Below are 24,700 nucleotides of genomic sequence, written 5' to 3'. Positions count from 1 at the left end.
CTTCATGTACAGTGCTCCTAACTTATTTTTGACAGACTGTTTCTTACGAAATTTCGTTTTTATGATTTGACTCTTAGGCTCCAATATGTTTGAGAGTTTTCTTGTGTTATCTCTTTCATATTTTTTTTGTTTTTTGTTGCTTCACCTGCTGTATATGATTCCTCTTGAGTGGAATGTATACTAGACATGACACTTGTACTTGTCAATATTATTGAAAATGTTTTGTGCTTCACCTACTGTGTCCATAAGAGGCTGGTCAAGCTTTCCTAGTTTTACCCTGCTCCTCTGTTGATGATGGGAATGTTGCTCTGTTCTGTTATAAATTGATAGTACAGGATCCATGAGAAAGCAGTCATTTAATAAGACATTAAATGAGCTTGGTACCTTTGTGTGGTCGTTTTTTATTTATAGCTGTTATTTAAATGTTTACATGTGAATAATGTGACTCTTGCTGTATTTGTCACTACAAGCCTCTCTCAGCTGCATCTGTTGATAGAAACAGCATACTGTATGCCATGAACTATAGTATTCAGCATTCAGTTCCGCACTAAGCTGGTGTAAGAAAATGCGTGGGAACTACTGACAGCAAGTCCGTAAGGCAACACACAAGGCGACCATTCGGCCCTTGCTATTTATTTATTTTACATATTACAAGGTTTGAACTAGAACTGTGCTCATTCACGGCAATAATCGGTGGCTGCAAATTAACAGTAGCGCACAGGTCCTAAATATCTTGCCGGCGATGTCCAACATGTTTATAGGCACTGGCCTATCTAAAAAATGAAATTCCTTGATGCGCCTTATAACCCTTTCAACATGTATTCTAGCTCCAGCAATCTTTCGAGTAGCAATTACACCTTGCAGAAGCTGGTTTCCTTTCTTGAAGGGTGGGATAGAGATCTGAATGGTTGAGGGAAAATGCTGTCCAAGTGAAAGCCTTGCCTACCATTATGCCATCACCCGGTTGCAAGCATTTTAGAGGCCACTTCTCTCCACTATTTCGGTGTCACTAACGTGACTGCCCCACAGCTCGGAAACAAAGCATACATAACCGTCAGTGTGACACCTACAAGTGCCTTGAAGGTATTAAAAAGCTTATAGGTTGAAAAAGTTTGCCTTTGTGCTTTTACCTTGAGGACTTCTGAATTTTGACCTCAGTGCAGTGCAGAACTACTCTCGGTGTTAGGGAAATCTGAAAATGCCTCTGGCATGTGTCGTTGTACTTCAGCTAAAGATGGCATCCGTGTGAAGGCAGAAAGCTCCTTATCTAAAAAGTTAATCCAGCTACAGAAAATGCGGCTCAGGCTAGATTGCGATATGCCAAACACCTGGCTACTTCCTCTGCACAAACTCCCGTTCGTAGCCTGTACAAAACCATGAACAGTTCTTCTCGCTTTGAAAGCTGCCTGTCTTTGTCAATTTGCTGTTGCTGCTCATTCTTTTGGGGAACCCAGTACCCTTCTCTGGGCATTCGCTTCAAGGTGTCCATACAAAGCATCAAACTGCGCTTTTCCTCGTAATCCAGTGTAAAATTCAAATGCGGTACTATGAATTGTGTCCACAGAAAAGCTTTGCGATTGCAGCCTTTCACATCTGACTTCTAGCTCTTCAATTCTCTTCTTCATTGCAGTATGTTCTGCTAGCAGGCCGTTGAAACTGCTCGTGCTGACATTCTCTAGTTGTTCCTTAGCTGTGGCAGTAGTGCGAAGCATCAGCAATGCAGCTACACCTTCACACTCCCGTGATGAAGCAGTGAAACCTGTACATGCAACAAATGCAAGGCAGGTTAAATAAGTGCAATGTTATTCACGCTTTGGAAATTACTATTTTGAATCGCAGGTGTATATCTCTGCTACAGTTGGACAGGTTCGCCTTGTTGGCATTCTAGGGTCTCCATCTATATAAACAACGTTGGCTGTCAGTATGCTTTTCGATATTACAAACAGTAATAGTCAGCGACAAGTCAAGCATGCAGGAGATGATTTTCCCAGAAAAAGCATAAAGCACCTGCCCTTCGTGCCTTTATCCCCCAAAAAGTTTCCTTAGACTGCACTAGGCACGAACAAGTGCATCCAATGTTCAGCAACAATGATTGTGCTGCATTCATACATCACACGCACAAACAGTCAGAATGCCATGGAGACAAAGATAGCGTGCAGCATAAACTGGTAGTTTGTATAAGGTCTAAGAGGGGACCTCACTGGCCTGTACAAATTAGCAATACAAATTATAGCCCTTTGGTGTTCAGCTGTTTCTTTAGGTTCTTGGTTCAACAATTTTTAAATAACCTGCTTGTTGGCTGCCCTCCACCTGTGTGCGAGAGTGCCCTGGTTAAGAAGCACTGCAAATAAATGACAAACTTGATTCCTTCACAGACAGGTGTCACTGAGCCCTGTCATTGACTATTATGCATTATGCAACATTTTAGATGGTTATATATGTATGACAAGTGCTTGCCTGCTGGTGCTCTCGGAAGCGGACATGTCTGTCTGTTCCATCTCCACAGAGTCTTCATCACCTGAGGAAATAATGTTGCTTTATGTTGCATTAGTATTCTTGCATAAAGTAATATAGCCTAGTTTTGCAGAAAGCTTACTCACACTTTGAAGACGTCTCATTTGCCATTGAGTTCTGTTTTAGGTCTATCTGCTTCTCTGAAACAGCTAAATTTATAAAAAGGCAAATCATTCAAGTGAATAATTACACATGGGCACTCGTACTAGCTCAAGTGAATCGCACTCATAGTCTTAATTTGTTGAGATGCCTATATTTCTGCGTAGGTAACCTTAGGGAAAGACTAATAGGCAGATCATTATTGTGGATGGAATTAAGAGCAATAAAAAATGAAGGCTTGTCAAGGTCACACGACCTTTCTACATCGACAGAGCGTGGACTAGTGGCCAAAGAGCTACACATTACCACCTTACAAAGCGTAGATAAATTCATTCCGGAAAAAGCCTGCACGAATGCATATAATAGTGTGACAGATGGACCGTACCAATGCTAGGTAGGAAGGCGCGTCAACTCGTGCGTCCGCAGTCAAATAGTTTCGCATTTCCTTATCATGCAAGCGCGAGCATGCCACGATAACGTGCTCCGTTCGCCTCCGCAAGACATACCTCGTCGGTGCTCACTGTGTGTTTCATACGCGCTGCTGTGCGTACATAGCGTTGAAACGCGTCCTTTTTCTTGAACTCATCGGTGTAAACAATAGAGATGGCACGTAGTCAGGGTGCCTGGCGAGTTGGATGGCGATCCTGCAACACATAACCCCAGTGAATGTAGCACCACTGTGACTAGCCAAAGGGTGTACAGTACGTTAGACATTCACCAGAAATATGCGAACACCGCAAGAGTTATGAATCAATACGCGGCAATCACGTTGACGCATAAAGGGCGATTTTTTTTCTTCGCTGAACGGCTGAAATGAACCGTGAAGTCAGTCACGCACCGGGCTTGCACTCTTTGGCATTCAGTATTCTATCGGTGAATGAAGGAGGTTAGCACACTTACAAGGATTATTTACGGGTATATATTTGATGGGCAAAGTAAACAACAACAGCGCGTTGTGCCGAACGACACGCGGACCCGGCCGGGGCGCGCGTCCGTCGCCAAAGAGCGAGCCATAGCTCGCTCTTTTTGCCGTCGTATACCGTCCCTTTGAAGCAGAAGAGGTATACAGCTGTGTCGGAGGTACACAGCTGTGTCGTGCTGCTCAGAGCCGTAGCGCGAGCTTCATCCTGTTAATACACGAAAGCAACAGCGGCACGCCAAGACTGGCAGTGCCGCACCGCTGCGCACTGAAAATAACTTGCAGCAGAACGCAACATGCCGCATCAGTTACTCGAATGCATAAGCGACGTCGCAAGCAAAATGATCATAGTTCGTTTGCATACACACCTTTCACGAAGTGTTTTTCACACAGCCTTGCCGAACCTGAAGGCTCCAGGGGCTGCGTCTTCATTTTGGCGCCTCACAGCCCTGATCCATGCTTCACGGCGCTGGCGATCACGTTTCACCGATGGGAAGCGGAAGAAATGGATTTGCTGCCGGGCACCTCGAGAAGTACACCCATAAGCAGCACATGTTGTCGGCATCGCGCTGACAGGACCTTTTTTTTTTTATCAACTGCTCAGCCTCCAACACGACTGCAGGGTACGTACGCGGCCGGGTCGTCGACGACGCCGTACGAATTGTTTGTCAATCTGGCCGCTAGGGTTCTACGCATGCGTGTAGGGTCATGCAAAAGGCGGATTCCGCGCTCGTTGAGAGAGAGCGCGGCAGGAAGGCAGGCGTAAGCCAGGCGCCCCTCGCCAGAGGAGGTGTTGCCTTCGCTTATCGCCTTTCTTCCGCCCATAGAGAAACTCTATGCTTCCGCCCTCTCCTCGCGTGACCGCCGGTGACGCGGGAGCGAAGCAGCTGGCGCCATCTTGTGCACGCTGCACCACCTTGCGATGCTCTCCCACGGCCGGTAGGGTGCCTCGATGTCCTCCTCGCCCGCCGCTCCGCGCCAGTCGAGCCCGGCTTCGCAATCGGCGCGCGGGCGGGATGCGCTGCGCGGTAATGGCGGCAGATACGAACTCGCGTGGGCAAACTTTTCGCTCCGTCTCGGTTAAGGGCAACGTAGGGACGCAATTTTCACGATTATTCTGCATGAAAAACACCCCCCAGAAGCAAAATTCAATCGTTATATCCGATATGCGGTGAATAACATATCGTATATATATATATATATATATATATATATATATATATATATATATATATTTTTCGCATAGCCCCAATGCATAAGTTGATACTCTTAGCTCGACTCATCGTTATAACGATATATCGTTATATGTGGACTGCACTGTATACACAGTGTCGCCCGTAGTGCAAAGCACAGGCGGCGGTATCCAGCGTAGTATAATGTATCCTCACTGAAGGCCATCCCACAAAAAATGTCAGAGTTCTTCAATCAACCAGTTTCGACATATTGTTTTTAGAACACGACACTCATTCGTGGTACGTACTTTCATGGAATTTAAGCACGCCTGCCATGTTTGCACGTCTGCCTTTCATTACCGTGCAGCGTCAAGCTGAGGCGAGTGCGTCATGAAGAAGAGCTATGCGTCCTCAAATTGCAGATCATAGCTCGTGAAGCGCTCACTAGAGCTACGACTTTCGGCAGCCTATCCGATGGTGAAGCTGTAAATGGGGTTATTTTGCCTCGTCTTCTCCGCCTCCCGCAATCAAGTCTTTAGTTTTGAAAACGGGCGATGAGGTGGCTCAAGGTTGCTTGTCGCGTGTGAGCAAACATTGTATGTTTTGCATGACCACGAAGCCCACAACGTTGACAAAGCTAACGCAAGAACTGCCCTAAGCCACAAAGATAAATCACAAGAGTTGAACTGTGACTGCGGAAGCGGTCTTTAGGTTTTGGTTGTTTGTTGGATTCATGCACTTCAACCGAAGAGGCTGCTGTGCAAACGAAAGTTAATGTGAGCCCCGTTTTCCATGACACTAAACAAAACGCAGCCTTGTACGCGGGTATAATCAGCAATACAGATTCCCGGCAAACTCACCCAGCCAAGTTTTCTCAGTCTATGAGAATGGACTCACCCATGATGTCAAAAGAAATGCCTAGTATCCAGTCAGTGACTGCAATGGTACATGACGTAGTGTGAGCACCCTATCTCAACAGCTTATGCTAATTTCAACATGTCAGGTGAACCCAAACTACAACAATGAACCGCCTGTAAGACATAATGAAGGCCGTACTCACGCACCTTCACAATGTTAATGGAGACGACAGACGGATTGTCTGGAATCTTCCACTGAATCATGAAAAAGTTCATTCGGGGAATTCGACAGCTTATTTCAATTCTAAGATCCCAACAAGATCTAGGATACCAGACAATCGTTTTGTGCAAGCTTATACCACGCACATAGGAGTGGCTGACCTCACACGACGCAGCACATCTGGCGTTGCTTGGCGTGCGCGGTTAACACTACGTGGAAGACTGGTAAGCAGGAGTGAGATATCCGCGGTTCGGTTAATTTGGGAGCGGGTAACATAGTTGGGTCTACCTGTAACGGCACGCTCTACTCCGGACTCTGACAAAGATGTGAATGGTTTCGTGTTTCTTGGACACTATTTTGTGCCATCGTGATGCCGCGCACAGTGCTGCAGTTTTGTTGATTAGAACTTTGGATTGTGTTAGAACTTTCGATTTTTTTTTGTGAGAACTTTGGTTTTGTGTTCCGAAGTCTCAACGTGTTTTGTGATCAGTGTGTGCTCGTAAATTGTCTGTGGACCACGAACTTTCTTGAACTATCTGAACGTGCCTGCACTCATACACACCCTCCTCCTATGTTGGAATAGTTGCGGGCAACTATCTTAAGTGGGGGGCACTTGTGATGATGTGGATAGTGGCGTGTGGTGGTGACTACAAGAAGAAAAGTGATGATGGTGATAACGGAAGAAGACGGCCACGTGCCACGAACAAAGAAGCAGCACGAGAGCACGCAGCGCGTGAGAGCGAGCGGCAGCCTCGAATGTCAGCTCGCAGAAAGGCGGTTCAAGGTTCGGGTACCGGCGGCTGGGTGTCCTGCTACCGTGCGGACCTGGTCGGAGATCCAGCTCGTGGCTATGCTTTCCTGCGCACCAACGGTCTGCTGTTATAGCGGCCTGGTGCAGTGCTTCATGCTGGGGACCGGGACCGCCTGAGCTACCTGCCTGCTGAGCGAGCCCGATGACTGGCGAGCGGGTGTCTTGCTACGGTGCGGACCTGGTCGTAGATCTCGCTCGTGTTTCTGCTCTCCTGTGCACCAGCGGCCTGCTGTCATAGCGGCCTGGTGCAGTGCTTCCTGCTGGCCACCGGGGCGCCTGAGCTACCTGTCCGCCGGCCGGGCCCGCTGTTCTAGCGGCCGAGGCGTTGCAGGTCAGACGTTACTGGCCAGTTACAGCAGTGGCCTGGTGCTCTACCGGCCTACTGTTTCCCTGCTTCCACGTCGCGACAAGGTGCGGCGTGGTGGTGACGGCGTAGGACGTGGCCGTCGCAACATCAAACCAGCTGAGCTGGTGCCCGACAGCAGCTACGCAGCCACAACGACCACCGTCACGGGCACCGCAACAACGATGCACACGGGCGAGTGGTGACGCATGAGTGCTAGGCACATGTTATATAGAAGGACAAACTTCCGAACTCTAGTCTGTGTGTATGTAAAACGTCTGTATCGTATTAGCGTGTCTGTATAAAGTCTGTGTTTCGTGTAAAAAGCTCCGAGTGCCGTGTCATTACTGAAAGGATCCTGGGCCCAACGGAAACACCGTCAAGTTTGTTGTGTTTTCCATCACAACACCAAATATGAGTTTATTATAAGGCCACAGTAGGTCATTTAAGTAAGTGCTGGAGTTTTGAGAGAGAAGAAATTTGAATTCGGCTCCTTGTTTTCTCCTCAGCATTGCTTCGCACTGCGTGTTTACTGCATTGTAGTTTGTGATGCAATGAAGACAACGTTGCAGTGAAGACGAAGTCAGCGCTAACCCCCCCCCCCCCCCCCCCTTCATCCTCCTCTTCTTTTTCCCTGATAGGAAAAAAAAAAAAACTTGTATTAGACAAAGTTTGCTTCGCTTAGACTCTTTTCACGCCAAGCTTGGTATAACTCGGATTTCAGTGGCGTCAATGTACACGAAAAATTATCATCATCAGCATTGGCTCGAGCGTCGTTCGTCGTCCGCTTCCGCAGCCGGCTCGTTGGCGCCCCTCTGTTTGTGCTCGTGCTCGGCACGCGCTCGTGCCACTGCTCACGCATTCGTTGTCGTCATCTGCTTCCACAGCTGGCTGCGTTGCCTCTAATCATTCCAGCGTAGAATTTCAATTCTCTTCTGTCGTCGTAATGGGGAGGTCGTGTTTTTTCATTGCTTGAGGCCGTATCAGCCATTCATTGTCTTGAGTAACGGACAGATTTAATTTTGAAGCAATTTTATGGAAATACATCCAGAATGTGTATCAAGCAGCAACACACACACAGCGTTGCAACTGTGAAAAAGTGTTCTTTATTACGCGTTCTTCTCGACGGGCCGTGTTGCCAGACGTCCTTGGCGCCCGGCCCCCTACCGGTACAGAATGAACGTGCTCGGGAAAGGGCACGTTGTCGACGTGCCGATTCTAGCGTGAGGGCTTCCGAAGCCCTTGGCACTGAGCCGTGCTCCCTCAAGGGCTGCAGAAGATAGCGCCAACCCTTACCTTTCTCAAATGAACCACTTAGTTCCGAAGCCCAGGCGAAACGTCAGCGAAGAGCCGCGGACCCCGAGTTGCGAGAGCGCGATGTTGAGGCCAAATGTCAGTGTCGTCTTGGCCTCCAGCAGGCCACCCGACAAGGGTGGTGCACGCCTCGGCAACGCTAGCGCCAACTTCCCCGGTGCGACGGCCAGGTTTCAACGCAATCGACTTTCTAAGCCGGAACTTCGGAGCCAGCTGCAGTGTGTGTGACCGGTTGTGCTTCGAGCAAAACGTGGTACTCGTCAGTGCACTTCGTTCGGAGGAACACCGAAGAAACATTGGTGCTCTTTGGCCATTACTGGCCCTAGCGCCATAAAACACCCCATGTCACCATCGAAGAAACACACGACAAGCTTCGACAGGGTGCGACAAATATACTGATTTTTTCCATAGATTTCATATCCCGCCATCAACTTCGCGTTCATATCTCTCGTGGCCTAACACAAACCACTGAGTCATATGCAACTGACTCCTGGACTCATTAAAAATAAAATGCATTTTTAGATATCTTCACACGCTCGATTTTTTTGGTTGTTCTTGTGAAACAAAAATCCTGGTGATTAAGCTTTTGCTTCATAATTCTTTGAAATGAATCAAATCCCCGTATTTTTGTACATACTATTTCATTCTATATACACATCAAGTACACGTCACAAATATACATTTTTTTTAATGTTGCAAGGATTTTTCACCTATATTTTGCTTTTGTCCTGCGCCGAAACCTCTTTTACTGTATGCATTTTTAAACAGGGGCCATAAACAAGGAAAGAATGAAAGTTTTGCAAGTTGGTAATGATACATGGTACTGAAAGGCAGGTGTGAAAACACGCATACTCGTGTCCGTGTTTGCACGCCTGCCTTTTAAGGCCATAAACAGTTGTTAAAGCATGTAAGAGAAGAGCGAACATTTTTATTGGAATAGGAAATGTGTCTGTTAGACATTCCATCTTGTTGGACATTCCGTTTCGGCTGGATATTCTGTCTCGTTGTATTTTCAGTCTAGTTGGACGTTCCGTCTCGTTGGGCATATTTCGTCTCGCCAGTCATGTGACCCATTGGAGATTCCGTCTCGTTCGACATTCAGGCGCTGAACCGATGGTCGGACTTGCGGCGAGGGAAGGCGCCGAGGGAAAGGGCTCGGGCACCGGGTTGCGGGGAGGGGCGGAAGGGAGGGGGGACTATCGCTCGTTCGGTCTTTCATTCTATTTGATTAAACATCATCGTCAATAGCTCCTGCATATCTTTTTTTCCTTCAAAGGAGGTGACAGCTGATAAGTGGCATTGTGCAGCCGCAAGATCAAGCGGTGTGTTCTCGCCCTTGGTGTCTAGGCTAAAAACCATGAAGTATCATATTTCACTGTCATTTCTTCCCCCGATTCCCTTGATACAGCTGCTAAAAGAAAAAGAGGCTGTGCAAAAGAAGCGGCATAGTATTTCTTCATTTTGTTCACGCTTGAGCAAATGTTTTTGACACAATTTAGCATTAACATCAACACACAGTTAAACATCCTTGTTTCACAACCAGCGCTGCCATTCTACACGGGAGTAAATAGACCTCTCCATGTTTGCACACAACGTGACGTCAGTACGAGTGCACCTCCCACCTACCGCACCTCCGAAGTGGGTGCTCGTTGGCAAAAAACGTTTAACTGACTGGTTCTCTACATAGAAGCGCTGCTTGTATCTAAGCTGCTGCGATCGCAATTTCTGCGTATTGCTATTTTTTTAAGAGACAGCATCTACAAACTGCGCTTAGAAAGTAACCGTCCTCGTTTTACTGGCCCAACAACGTAGCCTTATTACCTGTGCATGGTATTGCCAAGATTGCCTCTTCCGCAGATCAAACAGCCAGAAAAATTATATTACTCTTGTAAAGCGAATATTTAGTACGGAAGATGAACATTTAATCGGTGCCGAAACGACACTTTGCTTAAATGGCTGGTCTTCGAAAAAAAAAAAAAAAAGTCAGAGGCCTGCGCAGCACCCGCAGCACAGTCACAGCGTAAGCTAGAGAAGCAGCTCGAGTTTATTTTTTTTTGCTCTTCGCGTCGTTTTCACGAGAACAATTCGAACTGTCCGCCCGGCGTCGACGGCGAGCTGTGGCTTGCGCCGCAACACGTCGGGATCTACACAGTGGTCTACTGAGCCAACACCTCCTAGACAGCTTGTTGTGTTGGCTTAGCCCGACGTTGCCTGGTTGCAGCCGCGCGCGTAGCTCTCCGATTCGCTTCTTCAGCAGAGGTTCGTACCTTGCGAGGAGGCGCCATAACATGTACCGAAGAGTAACACAGGCATCCAGACTACGTGGCTCACATATGTCACATCGCTTGACCCGTGGCACGATGCGATGCTGTTGATGATGATGACGATGATGGTTTATTGATATCCCTTTCGAAATGGGGCGGTGACTAATTACATAGCCTACTTGAGTTCACCAGGTCCAGCTACATGCAGCATACAACTGCTATATGCAACGGCTACATGTTGGGACACCTGATGAAATAGAACGCAACTACAATGCAAAGTTTGCGGGTATCGACGCTACGCGGCACGCATGTCACATCGCGTGACAAAGGACATGATATGAGGATGATGATTTATTGGTATTCCATTGGAAACGGGACGGTGACAAACAGTCACCTAGCTTGCTTGATTTAATCACGTACGCTATACATGTTTTCCATTCTTGTATTTTTGTATACATCTCCGTAATCTTCTTTTTCTTCCTCACACCTCTGTCTACCTTGTACAATTAGCTTTGCAACTGCTACATGACGTGCCACCTCTTGTATTAAAATGCAACTGCAATATTAAGTGTGCACGTAACGGCGCTACTCGGCGCGCATCTCACATCGCGTGACAAGTGGCATGCTACGATGATCATGATTATTTATTGACATCCCCTTTGAAACGTGGCGGGGGACATAGACAAATAGCCAGGTTGAGGTACACAATATATATTTTTTTCTAGCATTTTTGTTAGATCTCCTTTTTCTCCCTCAAACCTTCTACTTTGTGTCGCTATATATACATGTGCATTTGCTACATGGCGTGTCACCTGGTGTAATTATATGCAAATGCAATGCAAAGAGTGCACGTATCGATGCTACGCGGCGCGCATGTCACATCGTGTGTTTCCTCGCGCACTAGGACGCATTTATAGGGCATTTTTCCACTGTAAGCTAGCAAGCGTTGGCGTAGCTCAGTGGTGCCATGTAAAAACATCTGCGGAGCAGTAACTGGGTATCTGCGCGAAGTAGTGCTCTCGTACAGGTTGTGAAACGTGCGGTTTTCACAAGAGTACTGTGCAGTGCTAGCACGATGAAACTATATAAGAATCTTCTTCAAAACCTGCTTCCAGTGCTTTTGTACCGTTTCCCACATCTTGGGGGCCCCGGACAGGATGTACTAAAAAGAAAATGCCCATATCACCTTCATTAAAGCCTTCTTTCAATTACACACCAACACACTTCCCGTTAAGACCTGGCTTAACGATAAAGGCATCTTCGTACCCTGGCCAACCAATTGTTATTTATGCATGAGACCTCAAACAATCGAACACGTATTACTACACTGTTGGGACACGATTTTTCACTGGGATGCACTCCAGTGCACGTTAAAGAAGTAGTTACACCTTGACCCATATGGAATACGATCCTTGTCAGTAAATACATCAGACGATATACCGTACGATCTAATTATTGTCCCGAGCCTCCACGCTTTGTGTAAAACGAAAATGGAATTTGTGTAAGCAGGCCCACTTGTTCGTGCACCCTGTTTGCGAACATTTCATTGAAAGTGCGGTGTGTCTGAGAGAGGTGTATCGTGCGCTATCTGATCGACCAGAGTAGATATATGAACTTGGTGATTTGGTGTCATTTGAAAAAATTTTAACTCTGCATTAGCGAAACTGTGGGCACCACGCTTTATGCCTTGTAACCCATGACTTTAAATGTCGACGTCTACATAAAGAAAAAAAAAAAGAAAAAAAAAAAGATTTCGGGGCTCAGTGGTAGGGTATAGCTGACTCGCGCGCAGAGGGCCTGGGTTCGATCCCGGCGAGAACTGTTTTTTTCCCCCTAATTTCTGGCGATAGCTGCTACGGACAGCACCGGCGGTGGCGGCGGCGGACACCGTCGCCAACCGAAACAGCTATTGAATCGAGCCCATAACAGCTTACGCTGTAAAATGTGGATTCATTGACGTGAATGTACTTTGTCAATTTTCACTCTACTCTTAAACGATATACAAGATTAACTTCGTCTACAACTATCAGCCATAGCCTGTGGTGGCGCCTAAATTACGACGGGGGCGGAATGCAAAAACAGTATTTACCGTGCGTTAGGTGCACGCTAAAAAAAACCCCAGCGGGTCAAAATTAATCCAGAGCTCTCCCTTACTGCGTTCTCCATAAGCCACTCTGCCAATTAGGGATCTTAAACACAATATTTTAATTAGTTTTGAGATTAGATATCGCAATGCCAATGCACGGAGCGTATATAAATAATACATAATGTATTGCGCGTTAACTTCGCTGTGCCTGCTGCCTCCCTTTGCTGCTTTTAACTTTAGAAGACCCAGTTCTGTTTGTTTATGTGCATCATCGCAGCATAAATTTCTTGTCGTAAAGGTAAGTATAACATCTGTTGGGTACCGATTCCGGCCGCTGAGTTCAGCGGATGACGTATCTTCGTCGGTCAGCTGATGATGATGATCTATTGGCATCCCCTTTGAAACGGGGCGGCGACAAATAGTCACCTAGCCTGCTTGATTTAATCAGGTATACTATACATGTTCTTATCTAGCATTTTTGTATACCTCTCATTAATCTTTTTCTTTTCAAAAATTTACCTTGTAGCGCTACCTATGATTTTAAGAGATCAGGTCGTATCCATTTTTTCCCTGCTTTTTTTCCACCAGTACTCTAATCGTCTCTTGCTTATCCCTCAGCTGATCTAGTGATGTTTCCTTCCATTTCAAACCCAATCGCTTCTGGGAGTTGCACCATAGAGAAAGCAATTCAACAAGAGCGGACACTCCCATAGAGCCCAGCGGCTGAATTGAGGGCAGCGCGCCAAGCGGTCGGCATCAATCACTTCCGCTTTCGGTTTTGGGCGCGCGCATTTTGAACGCTAGCTAGCACACCGGCTGCGTCTTTTCTTTTTTTTTGCTCGACCGCGCACGGTCTTCGTGCGGAATCGGTTTATTATTTGGTAAAAATGATTGCGAACGATCTTGTCAAGTCTCATAGAATCTGTGCCACGTGCCAATTTCACAAAGTACACGCAATACTCCTTGGGAAATGAGGAAATATTTATTTTGCTCTATATAAAAGCTCGTTCCGCGCTTTTTATGCGTACAGTCATACCTTTAAGTCGATAGAATATGCCCAAAATCTGGCTGCAGGAGGTGCGCTTGGTCATTTCGGTCACGTGGGTATTTTCGTTTCTCTGTGCTTTCAAGGTAGTAGTTTGCGCAGTACAAGACGAATGGACGCCAAATTAACTCAATTTCTCACTACATTTCGCGTTCGGCTCCCGAATCTGTCGGCTCCCTTTACGTCGGAGGACTTAGCAGGGACATCCCAATTCTTGATGAGAGAAGGGTTGCGCTTCGAAGATGGAACGAGGTACAAAACTAAGAAAGCGTACGACACGTCTGATAAAACGGCTGTCGAAATTATGTGCACAGACACTCATTCTTCGATGATTGTGTGACGTATTTATATTTCTCGTATCTTTGATTACTCGATCAATGAGAAAGGGACTCCTCAGCAGCCCGGGTAGCTCAGTCGGTAGAGCGTTAGGCTTTTAACCTAACGGTCCAGGGTTCGAGCCCCTGCTCGGGCGCGTTAATTTTTTTTGCCTAATGTTTTTTTTTTCTTTTTTTTCGGTTTTGTGAACGCGGAGTTGCTAGATGTATTAAACAAAAAATGTCACAGTTTCGCCCTAAGGGCGAAGCAATGAATGCGATAGCAACACAGCAATGTCATACGAAGTAAGGTGAGCGGCTTTGGTAGCAACAACACGCAGAACTGTTGTCGACGCCATCGGCGTTTTGCCCGCGTTCGCTCAAAATGCGTGCGGCGTTGGTGACTGTTGCCGGAGCGTCTGATATAAATAGGCACTGCGTGCCGCAGCTAAACGTCGCCTCCCTTCCCTCCCCCTCCCCCACGGCCTCTCGCTCGTTGGAAGAAGGCGCGTTTGCTCTACATACATGGTGATTGTGAAGGAGAACAGAGACGCCTACTTCTGCAGCCCTTAAGCGAGCACGGCGCAGAACGCGCGTTTGTTCTCCGCCGTGCGTTCACTCCCCGTGAAAGACGCGCCCCTCGCGCCCTTTCACTCGCACATACAGCGTTCGGCGCGCGGCGACGATTTCTTCTCCAAATGACGTCATACGGAACCTCACGGCGACGGCGACGGCGACGGCGACGGCGACGCCGACGGCAGAAATCTGCTTTTGAGTGTCCATATAATTGCTATCGCAATAAAACGAATTTTCTCCACACAGCGCAGACGGCACTGAGATGTACGCTCTCACTCATCATCGCGTCTTATTCATTCCCAACTGTACAAAAATGACGGCCCCTGAAGTTCTGTCAATGTCTGGCCCCGCTGAGAGTCTCCATATTACAGGTGACGCATTTTCGCAAACTGGAGGCATTGCTAATCGCGCATTACACCACGCCCCTAAACACACACACACACACACACACACACACACACACACACACACACACACACACACACACACACACACACACACACACACACACACACACGCACACGCACACGCACACACACACACACACACACACGCACACACCAATGTGGACCATTTCCCACGCAAAGATGAGCCCAAACCGTCGCTATTTTTCACCGCGCACTTCATCACCACAAAAAACATGGCGCATTTCCGAAGAAAAGCCGATGTCGCTGTTCTTCATCGCACAGCCCTCCTGAAACTACCACGTTATCCACTCCCGCAAACATGCAAAGAAGGCAGCGTAACCAGTTTTTCATCACGCAGATTACCACGCACCGATGTTCTCTGGCGCAGAATACTGCTAATCTGACTGACAATATGATTCTTGAGGTTCACAAAGAAAAAAAAAAGTCGCAGTTTCACCCGAAAGGCGAAGCATCAATTGCGATAGCAACTTAGTAGAGAGCTATACGGAGTAAGGATAGTAGTTTTATCCGCTGTTCAAACTTGGACATGCAGCAGCACCGGCAACACACAGCACTGTTGTCGACGCCGTCGGCGTTTTGCCCGCGTTCGCACAAAATGCGTGCGGCGTTGGTGACTGTTGCCGGAGCCTCTGATATAAATAGGCACTTGGTGCCGCAGCTAAACGTCGCCTCCCTTCCCTGCCCCCCCCCCCCCCCCCTTCTACGGCCTTTCGTGCGTCAGAAGAAGGCGAGTTTGCTCTACATATATGGTGATTGTAAAGGAGGAAAGAGACGCCTACTTCTGCAGCCCTTAAGGGAGCACGGTACAGAACGCGCGTTTGTTCTCCGCCGTGCGTTCACTCCCCGTGAAAGCGCGCGTCCCTCGCGCCCTTTCACTTGCACATACAGCGTTCGGCGGCGCGCGGCGACGATTTCATCTCCATTAACGTCATACGGAACCTCACGGCGACGGCGACGGCGACGGCAACGGCGACGGCGACGCCGACGGCAGAAATCTGCTTTGGAGTGTCCATATAATTGCTATCGCAATAAAAAGTACACCAAAACACGCCAACGTGGCGCACACACGCACCTAGCATTGTGCGACTGCACACCGCCGAGAGCTGGCGGAGGCGGTGTTTTGCCAACCAGAGTCTGCAGTCGGATTTCATCACTCTTCGCAAACAGATGCTCCGCTCTTCTGTAGTGGCAGCGTAAATTGACCTTTCACCATGCCTCATTTCATGCGCCCCTCATTCTCCACGCCAAGTTCTAACCAAGTTGTAAGAAACGAAATTACTGCCTTTCACTGGTCTATGCAATGGGCATTTTACTGGCTTCTCCTACTTAGCTACAGGAGAGACCAGGATGCGATTGGCCATGCTTCAAAGATTAAACGTGAACCTTGATGGATAGGCCTCTTCGGGATGCTACGTGTACCCATGAAAATTAAGAGGCGAGTCCTTCTATATAGGCATTCTGGAATTGTCCAAATGATTTGATTCTGCAGCAGGAGCGATTCGTGCAGCTATACTTGATGACCTGACATACGCTGTGGGGATGCGCGACTATCACGCGTCTCATGATGTTTGCCCCGCATGGCTCCCGTTTCCTGTAATCCGGCTTCGCCGCGTAGCTTTACGGTGGCGGAGTTGCAGCGTATTACGAGAGATGGCGCTAGTGTTGCGCTGCTTACGCCACCTGACGGGGGGGGGGGGAGGCGGGCGAAAAAGGGAGAACGCTGTTCCTCTTCGGGTTGCTGTGGGTGGGCGATGCGGCCGTCCCGCGCGTGCGCCGATCCACGCTTCGCGAGACCGTCTCGCGTGGCTAGGAGCAGGGCACCGGTATGGACAAACACGGATCGTTCGAACATGCCACCGTTCGCGTGACCGTACACGTGAACGACTAGGCGATGGTGTCACAGCATGGGGTGAACATATTCGCTCGCTATCCGGTGGCGGTGAGTCGGACTTCCTTGACTTGTCGCGTGCCCATGTGAATGTTCTATGCGTAGTAATTCGGCTAGCGTGTATGAAAGGTGCAATAAATGCCCTTTTGATTGTTTGCACTACTGTGTTGTCGTTCCTTTGTCTCAAGAGCACGTATGAGACCCCACATCTGGCTGCCCAACGTGGGGCTCTTGGGGCATCGGACGATAATTTTGACAGTTTTGCTCGGTTAGAGACAACCTTTGTTTGAACCGAAGCGTATACCTAGCTTTGATTTTGATCGCTAGTGTCGGCGGCGTGCTTTCTTGAGTGAGGCGATGGTTACTGTAGCGTGTTTGAACTATTCAACATGCTAAGCCTTTTCGCGAGGGTTTTGAAGTACACTCATCGGTACGAGAGCCACGTGGTCTGCATCGCGGGAAAGCGAGGCCTAGCGCCGGCGAAGCATTGGCAAGCCTGAAGCGAGTGAGTACGGAAGCCTCGTGGGTGGTCCGAATTTCTTATGTAAATAGCTTCTTCTGTCTCTTTGGCTTTGTTTGTCGCGGCTCTGGGAGTCCGGTGGCCGCGGGCCATGGGTGCCGCTACGGGCTAACTAGTATTGCGGCCTGGCGCTCCGACACCGTCTGGGACGGTGGGCTCAACTCGGATGTTGTATGTACCGGGCGGGGTAGGACCACCTCACAGAGCTAACGTCTCTTCGCGGCTGCCTGTTGTGTCCATTTTGGGTGATGTTTTTTTTTTTGGATGCCGGTTGTTGTCAGGGTAGCGATGCATTAGGCCTAAGGCTTTGCAAAGCCGCCTATCACACGTTGAGAGACACAACCTGGTGGGCCGTGGTGTCGAGGTGTCGCACTTTGCTTCCCTCATTCTAGTTAGCTTCGCACGAATTGAAATTACTCGTTCTACTCAAGAAAGCGAGCTTTGTTCACGTGAACTTAGTATCTGAATAGACGCCCGAAAATTTGCTAGCCGATTTGAGCATCGTACCACGTGGGCGATGCGCATGCAGAATTCCTCTCCCTTGCACTACTTTAGTGTTTGTCGAGTGCCTTGAGTGTACGCAGCGTGAGCGGAGTCACCCCTGGTTTGCTGTCACCTGCACATCGTCTGCGCTGCTGCCTCGGACTTCAATCGAGCTACCCCAGGTGATGGAGATGCCTGTGGCCACCAGTTCGGCGGCCGCCTATGTCCGGCTCGGAACCCTCGGCGGCTGGGAAAAGATTCGGCAGTTACCAACGGCTTCTGCGGCTCTCGCCTGCAGGGCGCGTCGGCGTGAGCGACACTTGCTCGTGTCGACTTCTGCGTCGCCGTTTCCGAAGTCCTGGGCTGGAGTCGTGCCGTCGAATCTGCAGAGCTGGTGCTGTGACCAACGGACGCCAGCGGTGAACACCAGAGACAATGTCAGCTCGCATGTTATGGAAAGCGCGTGGACATTTCCTCGGTGCGGCCACTGCTGCATGTACTACCTCTTGTTCGCGAAGCACGCGTTGATGTTAGACAGTGTTGACATGTTTCACCGGAGTATGCAGTGATTTAAGGTTGGGAGGATGTGGGGATGCGCGACTATCACGCGCCCCCTGATGTTGCTTTCCCCGCATGGCTCCCGTATCCTGTAATCCGGCTTCGCCGCGTAGCGTTACGGCGGCGGAGTTGCAACGTATTACGAGTGATGGCGCTATTGTTGCGCTGCTAACGCCACCTGACGGCGGGAGGGGGGGGGGGGTTACGCGGACGCAAAAGAGAGAATGCAAGTTGGTTCTTTATTCTATGGGAGAAGGCTCTTCCTTTTTGGGTTGGGGTCGGTGAGCAATGCGGACGTCCCGCGCGTGCGGCGATCCACGCTTCGCGAGACCGTCTCACGTGGCTAGGAGCAGGGCAGCAATATGGACGAACACGGATCGTTCGAACATGCCACCGTTCGCGTGACCATACACGGGAACGACTAGGCGATGGTGTCATAGCATGGGGCGAACATATTCGCTCGCTATCCGGTCGTGGTGAGTCGGACTTCCTGAATTTGTCGCGCGCCCATGTGAATGTTCTATGCGTAGTAATTCGGCTAGCGTGTATTAGTGTATGAAAGGTGCAATAAATACCCTTTTGATTGTTTGCACTACTGTGATGTCGTTCCTTTGTCCCAAGAGCACGTGTGAGACCTCTCAACGCGTACACACTCTCACATGCATGTAATGTTTTTTGGGTGGTAGGCTGGAAAGAAAGGCTTTCTATGACTGTGACCGCAGGCTTAGTGCACAGGCAACCAAAAGGCTTAGTGCACGCACAAGCCTGGAATTACTGCTGAAATGCATTCTATGCGGTTAACTTTTAAACTTACTACGATATGCCATCAGATAATTTTAGATTGGGGGCTACAAGCCCCACACATGCGTTGGGGGACGACACAAACTCCATTGTGGGCCCGATCGCGCTCTTTTGTGCTCAACCTGGGTTCTTTTGTACGCCCGGCGGCTTGCGTCCCCTAATCTAAAACTCTCCATGAAGTCATTACTACGCAGGCGGTGAGAAATAGATGCTGCAGGGTTACGGCGAAAATACGCCTGGAATGCGTTGCCATATGGCTGTCGCTTCACAAGAAATTTTTTACAAGATGACGGCCTTAGACCATTATGTAGGAAAATTACGCTCTAAATACAGCAAGATTTTCGTTGAAGGTAGGGAAGTGCTTGCCGCCTGCCCTGATTAGGTAAGTCTACCACATAAACACATTTGTCGAGAATTCGTTAAGTGTGTAAAACAGGCACTCCTATTGGAAATCAGATGCCGCGATCAAGGATTTCACAATCATCATCAGCCTATGTTTATGTCCACTGCAGGACGAAGACCTCTCCCTGCGATCTCCAATACCCCCTGTCTTGCGCTTGCTGATTCCAACTAGCGCCTGCAAATTTCCTAACTTCATCACCCCACCTAGTTTTCTGCCGTCCTCGACCGCGCTTCCCTTCTCTTGGTATCAATTCTGTAACTCTAATGGTCCACCGGTTATCCATCCTACGCATTACATGGCCTGCCCAGTTCCATTTTCATTTCTCTGAACAACAGTGGTAAGTTCCCAGTCAGGATTTGGCAATGCCTGCCGTATGGACTCGAACTCAATTTTATTCTTCTGTAAATTTCCTTCTGATGATCAGGGTCCCTTGTGAGTAATTCCTTTACAGACTCGATCTAGAGGCTGACTGGCGATCCTGAATTCCTGTTCCCTTGCCAGGCTATTGAACATTATCTTTGTCTTCTGCATATTCATCTTCAACCCTACTCTTACACTTTCTCATACAACAACCTAAATGTTCATGAGTAGTGGAGCGCCGGCCATCTTTGCTAAACGATGACGCAGTACATGACGGAAGTATAGGCAGTGTAGCCCGTAGTGCAAAGCACTGGCAGCGATATCCAGCGTAGTATAATGTATCCTCACAGAAGGTATCCTCAAACCAGTTCCGACATTTTCTTTAGAGCACGACACACAGGCGTGGTACTTTCATGGAATGCAAGCACGCCTGCCATGTTTGCACGTCTGCCTTTCAGTACCGTGAATCGCGTGGTCCGAGTGTGTCGTAAACTACCTGTAGTCCCGCAAAAACATTGATCAGCGAAGCGTTTAATCAGAAAGCATGGAACAATGTTTATTGCTAAAAACAAAAAGTACATCATGTGACTAGTGAAATATGATGTAACATCAGCATGTCAGGCGAAAAGAAATGACTCGTTGAGACGAGTGGAAAATGGAAACACGTACACCCATTCACGCACTGGTTATTCGAACTATGTACATGAATTGCCAACTGTTCCAAATAGCTATATGGATAAGGTGGCTTGAACGCCGTACTTTTCGTTTAATTTTAATTCGTCTAGACACTGGATACAAAATTGGCGTTGACGTTCTGTCCGATAATGCAGGACCTTAAGTCAGCCCGGTACATGCACAATACTTCGAATTCTAAGAAGGCACAAACATGCGATGATTAATGTAGTTGACGCCGAAACTGAACGAGCATTTAAATATACTCAATGCAAGTACGGAACATTTTGAAGCTTTCGTTGTGCTGTAGCGCTGCACATGTCCGGCACACTGTCGATAACGTAGACCAAGTGCGCCAATAATCGGAGGCGCCGCGCGGTAAATTTGCATAAAAGATTATTCGAGTATACACGCGTCGTTAAGCCGTTTAACAAGTATTTCGACTTCTGAACAGCTTATTCGTCTTATTGTTGTTTTCATCTTCAAGTGTGGCGTTGTTCCGTCGAAGTCAAATGCCACCGTCGATCTCACACTTACCGCACGATCGTGGCGCCGCATATTAAATGCGGCTCACGCAATGCTGAAAAAAAAAATCAATAGAAGCTATGAAGTGAGAAGAAGTTAACCAAGATTCACGGGATCTTCGAGGTAACAGTGGCCCCGGAGGAATCCCTACGACCGCTTGTGTACGACCGCCTGCGGCCGTGCGACGCACACTGACGCGGAATGACGCCACTCTGCCCACATGGCGCCACTCTGCGACAGCTCACGAAGTAGCACGTCCAGCCTACGTCGAGCGTCACGCGTTGTCGCACTGTGACGTGTACTGGAAGCAACAATTGCGCCTCCATGTGCGCTTCACTGAGTAATTACACCCGGGCGAAAATTATTTGTTGTCCATAGGGAAGGGGAGGGTGACATACTCGTTTTGATAACCGTTTGCCAAGATGTTCGGCGCCACTTTTTTTTTTCTGCTTTTGTATTTCGCTGCGTGAGCACAGTTATGATTTGATGATGGAAGGAAAAACTTGCTGGTGAAGAAAACGATGTAACAAATTATTTTTTTTTGCAGTTTTTAGACGGCGTAAGGACAAATGAAAAATGACTTACGCTCACTGAACAGGGGACCGAATTCACAAAGCTTTTAGTTTGGAAGTGCTTCGCCAGTGGCCAGCCACCTTCACTAATAAGGTGTGCAGCATTCGTATTGGCTGGTATTTGCTCTTACGAACACATCTAGCGTGAGAGCGTTTTGTGAATATGACCCATGCAGGATGAATACGAAGACCCAATGTTTATACTTAGCTAGGAAAGGTTTTGTAGTTATATTTTAAGAACTTTTTTTTTTCTTTTTGAGTGGCTTCTTTTTGTGTTGCTTATTTTTTTGGCACCATGCTTTCACGGCAACCGTCAAATTGAAATGGTGCTCGCACAGGGAGCTCTTTTTTTTTTTTTCGCGGGCGACAATTGGAGAATAAGCTCTTAAAGTGAGACATTGAGCTCCACAGCACAAAAAAAAAAAAAGAAAAAAAAATTACGAAAGCAAGAAAAAAAAAAAAAAAGGGGGGGGGGAGCATCTTGAGCTTAGCGCTCGCTGATTTGGTTGTGGAATTAGGCTAGCGGAGGGTCTTTATTTTTTTCTCTCGCTATAACGATATTGAAGAACAGACTTTACTAATATAAACAGCCCTAAATATGAGGTAACTGAAATCGCCTTTGTTATGCTTCAGGGCGGACAAGACAGCGCAAACAGTTTGTCTGGCAAAACGCGAGTCGTCGCGTAGATTCCGTGGTTCGAGGTTTTAAAATATTTGATCACTGTCGCGTTCAAGAGCGCCGTAATTAATACGCAACATACGGCGGAAACTGCTGGCGCTAGCCGGTGACTAACGTATCCTTAAATGTTCGTCACATTCCGCGAACAGTTGATTATAGTTGACTTAGGGTTCTCTACCAACCAGTTGACACAGGACCTGCCAATCGGTGTTCGGCGTCTATGGAGCGCCCGCTCAAAATTGCAGAGTCAATTGCGCTGCGTGTAGTCCCCCTGTCATGCTTGAGTGGTGGTTATATTCTGAAAGCTATATATATATTCACCGCTGCTGTGAGAGACGCCGTAGCGAGAGATTTCGGATTGATTTTGGCCATCTGCGGTTCTTCGAAACGCGCAGCGAAGTGTCATTACGTGCTCGACTTTACATCCCGCTCCCGTCGGAGTGTGGTCGCCACGGCCGAGAAGCCATCCCGCGCCCTTGTGTTCGGCTGCGGAACGCCTTATAGCCGAAGAGCTACCGCGGCGGAGATGGAAGAATCTGGCCGAACGGATGCTGTCAGACCCGCGCATGGAGCGAACACTCGGCATTATACATATGTGAAGAGAAGGTCTAAAGGTGGGTGGACTTCGGCCCTTGGCCGTGTAGCCCTTCAGCTCCGTTGGACTCCTTGGGCGGCTTCTCGGTGAACCCAATGTGGGCAATTTGGTTGCCGGTGATGTGTCGCTGAGCCGGTGGATCTTCAGCCAGCAGCAGTTTTCCTGCAACTGCTGATGTCGCCATGGTGAGGAACTGCGTGGTGGGCGCCTCAAAGAGCAGGTGGAACACGTAGGCGCCGCTGTACGACAGCACCGTCACTACGATGAACTCGCACATCTGCGGGGTGAGAACATTATGACAGTCAAATGAGTTGCTTCGTTATTGCCGTTATTTGACTAGTGCGTGAACGTAAAACGGTTCATGCGTAACCTTTCGACATTTACTGCAAAGTGAACACTGGTGCACAGTGTTCGAACTTAAATGCACTATCAAACATCAGACGTTTGAACAGCTCAACGCAGGAGGAAGAAAAGAGGCACAGGACAGAACGCTGCGTTTCTTCGTCCAGTGTTGCGTTGTTCAAAATCCTTTTCTGCTGTTTGACAAGATGTACCAACCATCCCAAACGAACACGTGTTTGGATGAGCCAATTTAAAGCGCATGCATATGAAGAGGCATGAATAGAGTAACCTGATGAAACGTGCGTCTCCATCTATGGAGTTCTTCCTTTATCAGTCTAACGCACTCGTTCGGCAATGTAGCAATCAACGTATAGCGAAAAATCAAACCTTTTGAGGCATTAATCCGCGACCTCCTACGGTCACTTGCACAGATCATTTGCCAAATATTGCATATACAGTGCATGAAAGTGCACTGAAATTCAAAGTTGTTTCATATTAGAACTGTATACTATTTATCACACTAGAATGGTCGCAGCTATACATATCGTGTTTGTCGTTGAAAACATAACTGAAATAACCGAGCCAGCTGCTTGAACAGAGGTAACAAACAACAGCAGTATGATAAGCTTGCCGCTGCTGTAACATTCGTAGAAGAAATAACGTCGCAAATGTAGAGCAAATAAATAAGCATAGCGCAAGGGGCAGCTATGTTTGCGGACAACTTTATGTGGCAATGATGGGAAAGCTACAAGGGCGGAACGCGGAACTTCTATTCACGCGTTACTACGCTAAGTAGTCCGACAGAGTTTGACAGCGTTTTCAGTTTTTTGGAAGAGACAATGAATCAGCGCATCTCCCACGTGTGACGGTTTCGAATTCGCCCAAACGCTGAAGAGGAAAGCAGAAAAATAAGTCAAATCAAGCACTGAAAATTAAATTCGAGGGTTTTACGTGCCAAGACCACGATTTGATTATGATGAACGCCTTTATTTATTTGACCGCCTGGGGTTCTTAAACGTGCACCTAAATTTCGCCGCCGTCGAAATGCGGCCGCCACGGCTGGGATCGAAACCGTGACCTCGAGATCAGCAGCGCAACGCATTGCCACTAAGCTACCACTGCGGATAAAAATTTAGCATTGAGTAGAGTATTTTGTCTTGCTGTTTTAAATAAGAGGTTTATATTTTATCTTCTGTAGCCTATAAACTAATGGAAATAAAAATGCGGGACTTCTTTTTAGGAGCGCACTTATACTTGTGGGCACTTTCTCTCCGTAGTTTTCCCTTCATTCCCACAGAAAGTTGTCCGCGAGGGTTACCATTGGAGAAACAATATTGCTA

At 48.0% G+C, this 24,700-nt stretch overlaps 3 protein-coding genes and 1 non-coding gene across 19 annotated transcripts in view; 3 read left to right on the top strand and 1 right to left on the bottom strand.

The window, feature by feature from the left end:
* LOC125941562 (uncharacterized) overlaps window positions 1-24,700 on the top strand; it is a 138,288-nt gene that overhangs the window by 4,324 nt on the left and 109,264 nt on the right. The window lies entirely within an intron of this gene.
* Window positions 1-24,700, top strand: part of LOC119436609 (helicase SKI2W-like) — a 285,769-nt gene that overhangs the window by 169,971 nt on the left and 91,098 nt on the right. The gene's annotated exons all lie outside the window — the stretch shown is intronic.
* On the top strand, window positions 14,044-14,116 carry Trnak-uuu (transfer RNA lysine (anticodon UUU)). The gene has a single exon. It is a non-coding gene; the product is annotated as a tRNA-Lys (tRNA).
* LOC119436607 (nose resistant to fluoxetine protein 6-like) overlaps window positions 20,518-24,700 on the bottom strand; it is a 211,581-nt gene continuing 207,398 nt past the window's right edge. For 13 of the 14 annotated variants that reach the window (XM_049659072.1, XM_049659084.1, XM_049659082.1 and 10 more), the window contains exon 14: window positions 20,518-23,295. In XM_049659072.1, the coding sequence (XP_049515029.1) occupies window positions 23,032-23,295 (264 nt within the window). In that variant the 3' untranslated portion in view covers window positions 20,518-23,031. The remainder of the gene's footprint in view (window positions 23,296-24,700) is intronic. The other variant, XR_007464436.1, reaches the window with a different exon arrangement.

Source organism: Dermacentor silvarum, chromosome 1, assembly GCF_013339745.2.
Source record: "Dermacentor silvarum isolate Dsil-2018 chromosome 1, BIME_Dsil_1.4, whole genome shotgun sequence".
In the NCBI taxonomy this organism is placed as follows: domain Eukaryota; kingdom Metazoa; phylum Arthropoda; class Arachnida; order Ixodida; family Ixodidae; genus Dermacentor; species Dermacentor silvarum.
This window is presented reverse-complemented; position numbering and strand designations above follow the sequence as displayed.